The following is a 14,101-nucleotide window of genomic DNA, read 5'->3' as shown; positions in this document are numbered from 1 at the left end:
TGCTGCTGTTGCAAACTGTGGAACTGCATTTCAGTAGAGCAGTAGAGACTGGCTCCCAATTCTCAGGTCACAAGAGTGAGCACAGGCATATTCCCTGAAAGCAGATCAAAGCTTTCCAAGGGATGGAAGAAGTCCTAACTTCCACATGTACCTGAGATCCTGAACACTAGGGTTCAAATCTTCTTTCTGAATTAAATAAAAGCTGTCTGGAAGAGAAATTTGAATTCTGTATAAAATGACACCTTTTTTTTTTTGACAGAAAAAATCCTTTAAATTTGTTTTGACTAAGTACCTTCTATTTTCCTCCTCTTCATTCATTATGTCAGCTATTGAACCAAAAATAAATGACTTTCACTTGCCTACTGTACAGTAAGTTCAAATGTGTAAGAATGTAGAGATATTCACCTTATGACAAGAATTTAAATGCTAAATTTATTATGATCCAGAAGAGACAAAACTGAGGAAGTTTCATGAATCCAAATACCTCTGAGTTAGGGAAGAAGTTGGTTAGGAGACATTCCAGGCAGGTATAGCATAGGAAGGAAAGAGAGGCATATCACTGGACATATGAAGTTACAAGATTATAAAGTTTGCTGCGAAGTTCCAGTTACTAAAAAAAAGATGGTGTAAAGAGGATCAAGAGTTAAATGCAGTAGCTCAGTCTTAGAGAGCAAGTGATGAGACTGTGGTAGTGGCAAATCCAAAAGGTGAGCCAAATGAGATGGAGAGAAAAGACATATTAGATGGAAAAATGGCAGAAACTGAGAGATGTGCGTAGGTATCACTCACTTGGAATAGCAGCTGAAGCCATGGCACTGGGTGGGAAGCAGCAGAGGTGTAAGAACTACACTTGTAAAGATAAAGGTTTTGGAATGCTAACAAACCATCTTTGGCTCAGTAATTATGAATGGGAGAAATCATCCAGTAAAAATTTATTTTGTTCTTTAACTGATTAGAATTACTGAGATGTAGCTTATATTACTTGCAAGTGTAGTTATCAAAAAATCTTAACCCAGAAATACTTCAGAAGCACTTTGTTGATCATATTTGACACTTTCCTGTACTAAACTCAGCTGATTAATTAGAATTGTCATATGTCATTACTTTTGCCTGAACGGGTAAATATACATCAATTACTTTAAGACTGACTTTACATGAATATTCAGTAGCATGCATTTGAAAAAAAAAAATCCTCTGGCAAGTATTGCAATTAAAAAAAAATCAACCTTGTCACACCCACACATTGTACATAAAATCCTTCCAGACCTCAACTAATGTTAAATGATCTGTAACCATGCTGTGTTCGTTTCATACTTGATTTCTATATCTCCTAAAGTTACAGCTCACTGTGAAAACTAGCACAAGCCCACATCATCTTTGAGGAGCACGGGGACATGCATCTGCAGATTTTCAAAAGAGGGTATTCTAGGGTACTCCTTTGCATAAGTTTTCCCTAATTGACAAGGAAATGTGGGGGGAAAAAAACCCCAGCCCCCGAAAAACCAAACCAAAATCCTACAAAAAACCCCAATCAACCAAACAAACCCCTCCCCCCAAAATGGTCCCCGTTCAGGCTTGCTCAGATTCCAGGGATATAAACACTCACAACAGTTCTAAAAAAAAAGTGAGCAGTGATATGAGTTTCAGTAGCAGCTGATAGGAGAGATCTGTTAAAATTGATCGTTCCCCTGTCAAAATATCAAGGAACTGGCCAATACATCCTGCAAAGTTGTCAGAGCAGATGATGTAACAGAGAAGCACAGCTATACATTACTGAGCAGCTTCCCTTCCTGCCACTAGAAGTCATCTGCTTCGTCTGCGCTGTGACCTGTTGGGGGCACTCAGGTATAGCAGCAGATTGCTTGCTCGCCTGTTATTTGTTTTCCCTTCCAGCATTCAGATGTAGCTGCTATTTTATTCATGAATCACAATATTCCATTTAAACAATTAAACAAGGTTTTTTTTATCACTTTGGGGACAAGAGGGAAGTTTCTCATAGAGTCATTAGGGAGACTCCATAACAGTTCACTGCAAGTCATCTTGCTATGCTGGGATATTGTGGTGTTTATGCTTGGAGTGTTTTCTCTGCTGCTTCTGGCATTGGCTTGTAGAATTACCTGCCTTCCACTGTATTTGAACAGAGCTTATATTTGGTGCATTTTTAGCATATATTTGTAAGCAGCTTGTACTATCACCACTTGCAGAAACATTTACTTGCAGAGACAGCCAGCCTGACAGGGCAAATGGCTACTGCAGGAGACTTTCTTACATTGCGCTATTTTTCAACAGCTCCCCACTTACAAAATCTTTCAATCTGATCCTGGCTATATCTCAAATACTTAAGAAAGGGAGGAGCTAGCCAGGAGATTGGGCTGCACCCCTTAAGCTAGGGGAAATGGATGGATTATGAAAAGTGAGAGCAAATTGCAAGAGAAAGCTCAGCAGAGCTTTGGGCAATTAGAAGCTTCAGGCTTCACCCTTCACCTGGGACTTGTGTGCAGGAGACTTTTTTGACTTGTACAGACCTTAGTGGACTGGGAGAGTCTGTGACAAGGGAGTTCAAAAGAAACCAGTCAAAGCTGATTCTTGAGACTCTTCCTGGATCAGACTCTCTGGCATCATCTCAAATAGTCAAGTATCAATGGGACAGCAATCTGTAGCTACATTTGTGTTGTATTTTCAGCCCATTACTCTGGAAGCTGGTTTTATGTGGTAGGTTAGGTATCCACAATGCATATCATGTACCAGGGAAGCTTGTACTCTTCTATTTCAGCATGCAGACTACGACTGCATCTTTCCATGAAGTCCAAAGCTGATTCCCTCTTTAAAAACTATCTTATTGCCAGTGACTAAACCCTAAAAGACAGACTTTCCACCTAGAATAAATTTCCCATAATGTGTGTTCCTAACAGATTAGAAGACATGGAAATTTTACATGTCCAGGAGACTACCAAGTTTGATTATTTGAACAAGAGCCTTATTATTATATAACTCCTTTAAGAAAATATTAATCATCAACTCTTCACACTTCTATTTATCAGCATTAGTTTTTCATTAATGCTTACATTTATATACAGATATTTCAGATAGTCAGGCAGACACATGTTTTCAAGAGATTTGATCCTGAAAGTCACTCAAAACCTTTCTTTCCTAATGACATCAACAAATGATTAAATTGGTATTTACATTTATAGGAGCATTTATGTGGTCAGTTTATTTATATTTTTATTTACAGGAAGCAAATGCTCAGTGAAGAAAAGAGGGACCAGGGCTTTTTTCACTTGAACTCTGAGGAATTGGAGACATGCAACATAGGAAACATTCTGGTGCTGGTGGAGTGGTGGAATGGAAAGAGGCTGGGAATATTTTGTCTTCCACTACTGAGAAGTATAATAGGATCTAAAGTCTGCAAGTGATTTGTAAACAAAGAATAGATGCTTTTCTAGGCAATATACTGCAGTTTAAACAAGAATTAATCCAAAAAAGTCATGTAATGTGTATTCTAAAGTAGATCAGAACAGATTATCACAATAGTCCATTCTGCTTTTATAATCTGGCCTTAAATACATAAGCACTTTAAAAATAAATCAAGACTGGATATGAAGCAGGGACATGTCCCTATTTTTCTTTGGCTATTGATTGGAATGGAAGAAAATATATAACTGTTTACAGTACTGAAATTGCAAACAGTCTGAATAAAATAGTCTTATAACTTACTATTAATTTTTTCTATCTAGTAGGCATAACAGAAAAATAAACATCTTAGATAATTTTAAAAAGCAAATATCTAAATAAATATAAGAAATAAATAGATAGTCACATGAATAAGAACTTTGTCTGTAATTCCTTCCTGTCTTCACTTAGATATATTTAAATTTTTTTCTCTTGGTTTTGCACCAATTTATTTCCTGACTATCAAAGTGTGTGCTAACTTCAAACAAAAGCTACTGTGGTCTTCAGTAGGCTCACGATAACAATGATTTTGTATGACAGAATGCATTTGCAACAATCCTTATAAATGTATGGGCTAATGGAATATTTCAAGCCTCATGACAATGATCACTATTTGCAAAGAAAGTCCATCAGTTAAATATTGCTCTGTCAGTGATCATTAGTCAGGCTAAGGTCCACAGCTCCATTCTAGGGCTTTTCCAGTCCAGAGGAGCTGTCAGATCTGTCTGATTCAGTCCTCTCTCTCACACTTGCAGCCTTTTGGTTTAGCCGTTCCTTACTTTTCCTTCAAATTTCTCCTTTTGTCCAACTCTTCCTAGACTGCTTAGCTTCACCTCTTCACACAGCTTAAGTGCAGATCTTCCTTTATTTGCCAGTCTCTTCAGCAAGCTTCTGTATTTGGTCATTCCCTTCCAGCCCTTGGTCTTTGTCAGACCCTTATCATTCTGGAGCCTTTTCAGGCCCCTTGTCAGACCCTTATCATTCTGGTTTCTACTCCCAACCCCTTCAATGAAACAACCCCATCTCTTCATTCTACCCAAGCTTCATCTCACTCTGCCCTCCTTTTGTCAGGGAGCTCTAATCAGTCTCTTGAGCCCATCAATCCTGGTTGTAACTTCTTTTATTTCCTCTTCCTAAGGCCTCAATCTCACCAGATTCCTGCTTCCAGTATCTCTTGCTAAGGAAAAGCTGAGCTCCTGAGAAACATGACTTGTGACTCTCTATAACAGCTGAAGTGAGGGGCTGGTGGAGGAAAATTGGAAGTCCAGAAATTGTAACAGCAGCCACAATTGTAATAAAAAAAGGGAGAGTGACAGGGAAAGGAGAAGCAACAGTGTGTTCTTGTCACTACAAGCTAATTTAAAAATGAAACAAGACTTTGAATTAACACCTCAGGAGTTGCTCCTACCTTTGTCACAGCGCTCATACACCCTGTGCAAGTCCCTTGTGCCAGGTTCATTAAGAGATGTGGATAGTGCCATGTGCAACACACTAATGCTGGGCTTTCAGCCCCTGGGTCCCTAGCACCTGCAGCTCTGTGTCATGCCCTCAGGCTTTGTAACCACTACCTTAGGAGGGATACTTCAGAGGAAAAGACAACTTGAATTTCAGAAGAATTGAGCGTATGAAAATTCAACTTGTCTCTCAAAATTTAAGGCCATTTCTCAAAACCTCTGTATGTTAATTTCATTGTTGACAAAATAATATCTGACCTTCTTTTGAGTGTTGCAAAGAATACTTCATTTATGCCTTCCTAAGGTCCCTCTGCAGAAATAGTTTTCTGAGTGCAAAGCACAGCTATAATTTTAGAAACACTCTTTCAAAAGAGAAAAAATGACACACAAAGGGATGGATATCACGAGTAGCTGTAAGTACCAGTCCTGTAGTCAGATTGTTTGTCTGTCTGCTGCTTTAGAGAGTCTGTTTACTGCTGTAGTCAAAAGCTGAAAAACTGTGGCAGGTAGCAGATGTACCAATTAATAACCTGTCAAGGCTGATGGATAGAATGAAAAAAATCCAGCTCTCACATATAACTCCTGTGTGGTTTTTCCCCCACATTTCAGGTCTTTGGGGGTTATGAGATACACTCTGTCTCCCCAGAGAGAGATGAAACTGTCTCATTAGCGTCTATCTTTCTTGACATTAAGATGCTGCCTTTGAGAAGATAACTCACCTGTTCTTCTCCCAGAATCCTGAAGTGATGAAGTTCTTTAATCAAGGAATCTGGGCAGCCAGCTGTTGGAAAGAAACAAAAATAGGCATTTTAGAGCTTCCTGTCAGTGCAATTTCAGCATAAGACACATAGAGGCAGAGATGATAGAATATACAGATTACCTTAGATAAAGAAGATTAGAAAGATTAGCCATGGCTCTGCAGGCACCAGAATACTGAAAACCATCTATCAAATAATCCCTCCGCATTTCTGAGCATGCTACCAAGAACACTTAGAAAGGTTATATCCCAAATATTTTAGCCCTTTCCCCAAAGGACTACAAACAAAAGCAAGATGAAAAGGGCAGCACTGTCTGCCAGATACCGCCAACCCTTTGTATAAGCCAAAAAGCCTGTTAAAAGAGGATCTCACATCAAAACATTGGAGCTGCCCAAAGCTGAATTCTGATTCACACAACAGGTTTGGACTTATCTCTAAGAATAATACATGTTTTCCCTGATTCCCTGAAGGATTTAATAGGCCTCACAGATCACTTAATTTTGGCTGTCACAATTATAACCCATTTCACATAAATATTGCTGTTACCCCCTAGTGTTAACACAAAAACCCAGAACACAGGCAGAGGAGTGATTACAAGAATTTTGCAATGAGGCTAATTTTCAATCACTACAAACTTTCACATCTGTACCAGCCAGTAAGAAAGAATGTGTCTTGCTAGCTGCCATGTACTTTAGTCACCTGCTCAGACTGTGTTTCCCCTCCTGGCAATAAAATCCAAGGCTTCTGTATACCACTTTTGCAAATGACTTTTGTACACTACCAGAATAATTCCTGACAAGGGATGAAAGAGCAGACTGTGAGGGCTATCTGGGCTTTACTCTTTTTACCATAAATTGGAGCATCTCTTTGTGAACAGAAAAAATTCCTTAAAAAGAATTAAGAACGTAGCTCCTCTCAGAAAACGGGAGGAACCATGGTCTTTATCAACTTGGTTTTCTGCTGAAGCTACTACAAATAGTTACCTTTCACTCTTAATGACTGCCATTAAAAGAATACAAATGAATTTGGACATAACTGTCAGGAAGTCTCCACCAGCACCATGGTTTTACTCAAGGCCAATGAGACATGGCCTACACCCACACTTTCTGTTGGCATAGCTGTCTTAGGGATGCAGAAGGAAAAAACTACTTTTGAAAGCAACATAACTAAAAAGACAAAAAAATGAACAATAGACATGTTCTAACAATAACAAGAACAATAGACATTGTCATGTTCAAAAATGAGCAATTATACTTGTAAAAGTCTTGTATTCACGAATTTTTTCCACTTAGGGAACTGATTTAAATGTTACTCAAGTCAGCCTTTTACTGGTAAATGTTTTATCTTCACTCTGAGGAGGAGTAGGTGAAAAATGCACCATCTACACAACTTTATCAGCAAACCCGTACAAAAGTAAGAAAAGGTTTGAAGTTGGCCCAGGTTTAAGCATATAGTAATAGTATATAGTATATTAATGAATTGTCTCTTAATAAATATTAGCATTTATTCCCATTTAATGAAACCTATGGTATTCTTACTAGCTTCTTTACACCCACCTCTTCCTCATGCACAAAGGTATTCACATATTTGAACATGTGTTTTAGCTCTAAGTGATTATTTCTTAATCAGATTTTATTCTCAACTTCTAGAACCACAACTGGTGTATCACTTTTAAATTACTTTTCTCATTTTCTCCATGCTGTTTATTCTTTCTCTTTCTCAATGCACTTAATTGTTCTTGCTACTCCTACCACAGAATCACTGCTATGCAGCACTTTCTCGTATTCTCACTGGGATTTACATCTCCATCCAACTCTGTCTCAAGAACTCTTGACCTGAGCCCTGAGTTGTAGTCCAGAACTGTTGTCTTTGTGCTTCAAATCAAAACTTATTGTATATGGCTCCTCTCTCTTAGCCTGAAGTCCTTACATAATTAGCAATATATTTTCTTGCACATGATTTTCCCTGAAAATATCTGCACTGATTGCATACTGCCATAGGAATTTCTAAGTGTAGAGGATAATTATGATTTCATGTAATGCTGCCTGTTAATCTTTGACAGATGTTAGCTTTAGAACACCAACTGAACTGCATTTGCCTTTTGGAGTCCTTACAGCTTCTACTTCAATCAAGTATTTCTTTCTTCCCTCCTATCCTTTCCAATTTATTATTGACTAAACTCCTTAAAATTGGAAGGTTTCCTTTTTCTTCCCTAGCAAGAACTTTTTCTCTCCATTCTCCTTGAAAGAAAGATGGGGACAAACTATTTAGCAGGGGGTCTAAGGTGAAAGGACAAGGGGTAATGGTTTTAAACTGCAGTAGGGTTGATTTAGATAAGATATAAGAAATAAGTGGTTTTGTGGTGAGGGTGGTGAAACTCTGGAATGGGTTGCCCCATTCAAGGTAAGGCTGGCCAGGACTGAGAAACCTGCCTTAGTTGAAGGTGCTGCTGCTTATTGTAGGGGGCTGGACTAGATAACATTTAAATGTCCCTTCCAACTCAAACTATTCTATGATTCTATGAAAAACATGCATGTTTAAATGTTATTAGCCATCCACTGCTGCATTCTCTTCCAAATGCAATATTTTGTATAGCCTGTTTTTCAGAGACTTGCCCAACCTAGTTTCAAATCTTTTCATAGTTCAGATTTTCACTGGATCTTGCTTAGCTGATTATACAACAGATCCTGACGTTACTAGCAAAGAGAGAGAGCTTAAAACCTATGTCACTGTTGGCATGATTCTTTCTAGCAATGAGTTCAGAAATGTCAAATGCATACAATATTGAATTATACTGACACATCCTAACAGTCTGCTGTCTGTAAGAAGTCATCTCAGATTGTCACATTTCAGAAGCAATATTTCAGGGAAAAAAGAAGAAATCTTCCTTTTCTTTTTTTCTTTTTTAAATATTTCTGGGCATATTTCTGATGTTTCTTATTTCTATTTTTAATTTATTTTTTCTAAGTGGAACTTTGTAAAACATGTTCTTACACTGTAACCTATTTTTACCAAATATTGGTGAGTTTTGAAAAAGTCTTGGATTGTGTTAAATTCCTGCATTGTGGCTAAAGACAAAGTTTATGACAAATAAGCATCCCATAAATAAAACATAAAGAGACTTTAAAAACCCCTCCCTGCTCTAAGCACTTAAGAACTATTTTTATCTCACCCACAAATTCCTCCATATATGCACAAACATATTAGTGTACATGAAAACACACATGGAACCTTGTTAATTATTGTAGTTAAGCACAGCACCTGATGTGCTTAACACAACACTGGCAAACTGTACACACCAAACATTTACAGAAAAGTGCATTTTCTAAGTCTTTGATGTGAAACTAGCACATGTCAAATGGTGTAAATAAACTGTGCTTTACAGATTTCTGCTATTTTCTATAGAATGCATTGAGGAATAGTTTTTATGCCCTCTGTCCTACAGAAGCCATTAATGGTCTCAACAATTACCAAAAATTTTCACTTCCCTCTTCCCAATTATTACTTGAAAAGTACAAGCCTTCATGAAATTTCCACAGACATAAAGAAACAACTGGAATATTAAAAAAAAAATCAATAATAATTACACCTAGGAGGTGAAAGGAAACAGTGCAAAAGCATGGACAACTGGCTTCAGTCAGAAGCCAAAACTCAGGATTGAGGATTCCTGCAGACTGATAAAATGGCACCTAAATGGCTTATCTGTTGCCTCTTTTCGCTCACAGTCAAAGCTATGCGCTTCATATGTTCTCAGCTGCAGTGACTGTTACAGGGCTTTGCTAACTAGGAAGGTAGAGCAAGATATAAGAAATATAAAACTTATTTAATATTTAATACTTTTATAGCACTTTTAACACTGTCATAGTTCCACTGACCTTAGAGCAATCAGATGCATAAAGCTAATTTGATGTTTTAAGAATGAGCCTAAGTCCAAGCAGGAAAATAATGAAGGGATGATGCCCAGTTCAAAGGACCAGCAGCTTTATAAACTCGCAAGTAATTTCTTTGTCGCTATTTAAAGTTTTATTGCTCAAATTAAATTCAAGCATTCATTTGCTTCAACACATTCCATCATACACCAGTTTGTTTGAATAATATTGTTGTTACTTGATTCTCATATTGCTTTATAAATTAACTCCAAATGCTGCACTTAGGAATGAAAGGTGCATTTAAAGATATAGAAATGTGTAACTGTAAACTTGCAATTTACATTGTGGTATTCTCTTCATAAACATATTTTTAATCTGTTCGTACAAGTACACGTATCTCCAGAAGAAGAATAAAGAAGCAAGATTTAGGAAGGATGGATTGATGTCTCCTAACATCATAAATGCCCTGATTTCAATTGGTCTGAACACACACTTTCAACTACACTTGTAATTAAACTATGATTCTAACTACTACCAATTTAATTACCCAAATCTTCACATATTTTTTCTCAGACAGAATTAGCTTCTGCTTTTTATTTTTTTTTCTTTAAATTATCCCTCTGTATGACTTATGTTCTTCAGAGAGAAGGCAAAGAAAAAATTAAACCAAGCCTTTAACATTACATAAAATAGCAAAATGAAAGCAAAATATGACAGCTGCTACAGATAGAGCCACCTGAGAAGTAAAGTGGTGTTGATGCCCTGCCTGTCCCAGCCAGGACCCCATGTCAGCCCTGCCTCTCCCTCCTGTGGCTGGGCTGCTGATGTCCCCACAGCCCTGCCCTGCCCACCAGGGGCAATCCTGCAGCTCAGGGGTGCCCAGGCCCCTCCATCCCCAGGGAGGTTCCCAGTGCTCCCAGGGGCTGTCCCAGCGCTCCTCTCTGCCAGTGCCTGGATGGAGGTGCCCTGGCTGAACCACTCAGGGGATCAAAGAAAATCACAAAATGCCCTCACTGACCACACTTACAAGCAAACGTATCTCCACTGCAGGGTTGTGTGCTACATCTTCTGCCACAGGTTTGCAGCACTATTTCATGCTTTGCATTTTGAATTTCATCTTTCCCTAAATGGTATAGTTGTGTGAGATTCATTTCAATGCATTTAAGCATCAAAATGTTGGCTATATGAGTCTAATATATTCCTTGCATGCTTCCTTTACAGTTGATAGAAGGAATACATGCTCCCACAGGGTAATTCCCACCACCCAAGACAGGCACCAAAAAAAAAAAAATCCCCTTATTTCCATTAAGTGAGGAGTTTAAGACAACTTGGCAGGACTTTACAAGTAACTTTTAGACTTTTTAAGTTAGAATATTTGAATTTCACCCAACAGCTGCAATTCCAATAATTTCTACACATGCTTAACACTGGAACATGTAAATTGTAAATTTCCCCCTCACATTTAGCTCCATGCAAGCTAAGCATTTACATTGTGAGCACAGTGCAACTTCCATTTCTCTCACTACATCAACACTTGTTAATTCTGAAAAGTACATCCCTTTGGTGGGCTCTGAACATAACCATGCACAAATATCTATCAGTGTCCTTCAAAGGATATGTTTTCACAGTGCTAATTGCTAAACCAAGTTTGCCTCTGGAAAACGTTTTAGATACTTGAGAATAACCACTTCATGCTTAGAAAATCAATGGATATGTTGGCTTCTTTTTTTTTCCTGACTTTAGTACAGGTATAAAAAATGTTCTGTATTCAAAAGCAATCATAAAAATCTGGCAGTGCAGCACTGTAATGGCAGGACTTGCAATACAAGTAAGAATTATATAAATATGGGGAAGTGGAAGCTGGCCTGGGATGCATGCACAGGAAGGAAAGGTGTCTGGGCAATCCTGCAGCTCAGAGGTGCTTGTTGCAGCAGCGTGCATCCAGAGCACAGCCAGCCCCAGCTACAGGGGAACAGTGACTGGGACTCCTGTGTGAGCACAAGTTACCCAGCCCTGCACAGGCATCGCTGCTGTGTGAGCAGCAAGGGCAGGAAGAGCACAGCCCTGCACTGAGGATAACAGCAGAGAGAGTGGAAACAGGGCAGTAGGAAAGCTGGGCTCAGACTAGACTTTCACACAGAACTCAACAGGTTTGGAGTCCCATAAAGGATCCCCAATAATTCATTATATCACTTTCCCACTCTCCCCCAAATTGTCCAACTAACCAGAATATTGCTGTGAACCCCACACCTTTCTGCTGCCTGCATCTCCTTCAGGGATAAGCAACCCTGTGCTGGTGACAGTGCAGCCTTCCTATGGGAACTGGCCGTGATTTCAAAGTATGGAGTGACCTCACTGTGCTTGTGTTAATTAAATGTTTGGATGTTACAGGTGACCTTTCCTCCCTTTTGATGTTATGTGAATGTGAACAAAGACAAAACAGAGTGTCTGGAATGCATAAATATTTTACTGAAAAGAGAAAAAGATAGGAAGAATATCAAGTAGGTAATTTATAGAATATAAGCATGTAAGGCTATATTTGGAATACTGCTTTGTATTGTGAAAAGGTGTTGAACTTTTTATTTTTCTTGATCTATTTTCTCACAGATCCTACAGAAGTGATATACTTACTATAGCCATTTTCACTATTTTTCTTAGAACACTCATGAGAAATACTTTGGTAAATAGTAAATTATTGAGATTTTTTCCTTGCTGCCCACACAATTTCCTAATGTAGACAAACTTAGAACTTCATTCATTTGTACATGTACACTTATATTTACATATCCCTTACTTTGTATAAAAATATTTAATTTTTAAAAAAAGAAAGGTCATAAAACACTCCTGTAAATAACTTGTCCTCTCAAGTCCCATGCCTTACATCTGCAAGTGTGAAAATGCAGAGGATTCACAGGGGCACACAGCTTCATCTGGAACATCAGTTACTACTAACCACCATTAATCATAAAATCACATGTCAGACTCAAAACCCTCTCATGAAATCCGTCAGCCGTATGTCTGAAAATTGGGGGACAAACCTTTAGTACCCAAATTTCTTGTATTGGCCACCTTAAAATTGGTGTAAAAAAACTACGTATCCAGAAAAACCAAATAATGTAAGCTAAAAATTACATGGGATTGAACTTATACTCATGCCATTTTAATAATCATCAGTGTGCAGATGTTATTTTGCTGTATAATAATCTAGAATGAGTAGATACACAAATATATGCCCAAAACAAGACACATTAGAGTGCTTCAATATTATAGATTGGTTTGGGGAAAAAAAATTAAAAAGCTTATTTCAAAAGCAAGAAATATTGAATTCTGTCCTTTCAAAGTCGGCAGAAAAGCTCAGCTCTGCACTTGGGTAATGCTGAACCAGAGAAGATGACAAGCAACGCTTGCGTGTGGTTTCTGTACCCTGAGGTTTCTGACCCTGGTAAGGTCATGGTGAAAATCTTCACATGGTGAAGATCTTTCCTCTAAGTCTTTAAAAATCTCTATAAAACTACAAATGGTGGAGCAGCTCTTCAGCTCAAGCAAACTATCACAGCAGCAATTAAGTGAACGGTGCTTACAGGTATCTGTACCAACGAACAAATTGACTGCATACAGAAAATGTAATATTTTGTTAAAAACACTATGTGCCAGTAAAAGACATATTTAACTGCTACTTTTGCTAAGGTCAATATGCAAGAAGAAACCAATTCTCCTAGGAAAAATCAGAATTGAAATGTCATTTTCTCTTCATTAATAACGTCATCTAACAGCATCATGTTAATTTGCCTTTTTTTTTTTATTGACTTCTCACAGCTGAAGCCAGTAAAAAGACATATACATTATTCTGCTGTCAGAATAATATACATTATTCTGACATATACATAAAAGCTGCTGAAGATATTCTTCAAGAAAGTTTCATGAAAGCTGAATTGTCAGGACACAACACCTGTCCTGTTCTAACCAGTCACTAGAGATGTTAGATGCTAGTTACCCAGCTGAATAGGTTACATCTTTGTATGCTCTTAAATTCAAAACCCTCCAAAGACACAGTGCATATTTTTCACTCTCATGAAGTGCTTGTGAAAGAATTGTGCAAATGGACTGCATCAGAGTTGGGAAAGGATCACATGAAGGGATTGTAGCAAATTCTGCTGGTCTGGCTTTCTCCCATTGCACACAACTCTGGCTTTCACTGTGCTGTTACTCACTCTATTTTAATGATGCTTTAAAGCCAAATGACTAGAAGTAATGAACCATATTAGCCATTTTCTGCTAAGGTTTTTCTTTTAATCTCTGCTACAAAAAAATATCAGCAGGAGTATTGACCTGCCATTTCAGTTTAGAACCTACTTCCTTGCTTCCTTCTTGCCCATTTAAAACAACATTTAAACCACACTTGAACAAATAATGTTGAGTTGCATCAGCATTCAAACCCTGAATTGCATTGAGTTCTGCAATGCCAGCAAGCCACTGCTTGTTATTTTTGGGAGTTTTTTGGTATATTCTGCACTGCTATGAGACAAGCTGTGCAAAGAGTCTTTCAGAGGGGGGAAATTTTCTAAGA

The 14,101-nt window shown here is 38.0% G+C and overlaps 1 protein-coding gene across 3 annotated transcripts in view; it reads right to left on the bottom strand.

Moving 5' to 3' along the window:
• PRKN (parkin RBR E3 ubiquitin protein ligase) overlaps nt 1-14,101 on the bottom strand; it is a 689,640-nt gene that overhangs the window by 118,189 nt on the left and 557,350 nt on the right. For all 3 annotated transcript variants that reach the window (XM_064708670.1, XM_064708671.1, XM_064708669.1), the window contains exon 8: nt 5,627-5,688. In XM_064708670.1, the coding sequence (XP_064564740.1) occupies nt 5,627-5,688 (62 nt within the window). The remainder of the gene's footprint in view (nt 1-5,626; nt 5,689-14,101) is intronic.

Source organism: Zonotrichia leucophrys, chromosome 3, assembly GCF_028769735.1.
Source record: "Zonotrichia leucophrys gambelii isolate GWCS_2022_RI chromosome 3, RI_Zleu_2.0, whole genome shotgun sequence".
Taxonomy (NCBI): Eukaryota; Metazoa; Chordata; class Aves; order Passeriformes; family Passerellidae; genus Zonotrichia; species Zonotrichia leucophrys.
This window is presented reverse-complemented; position numbering and strand designations above follow the sequence as displayed.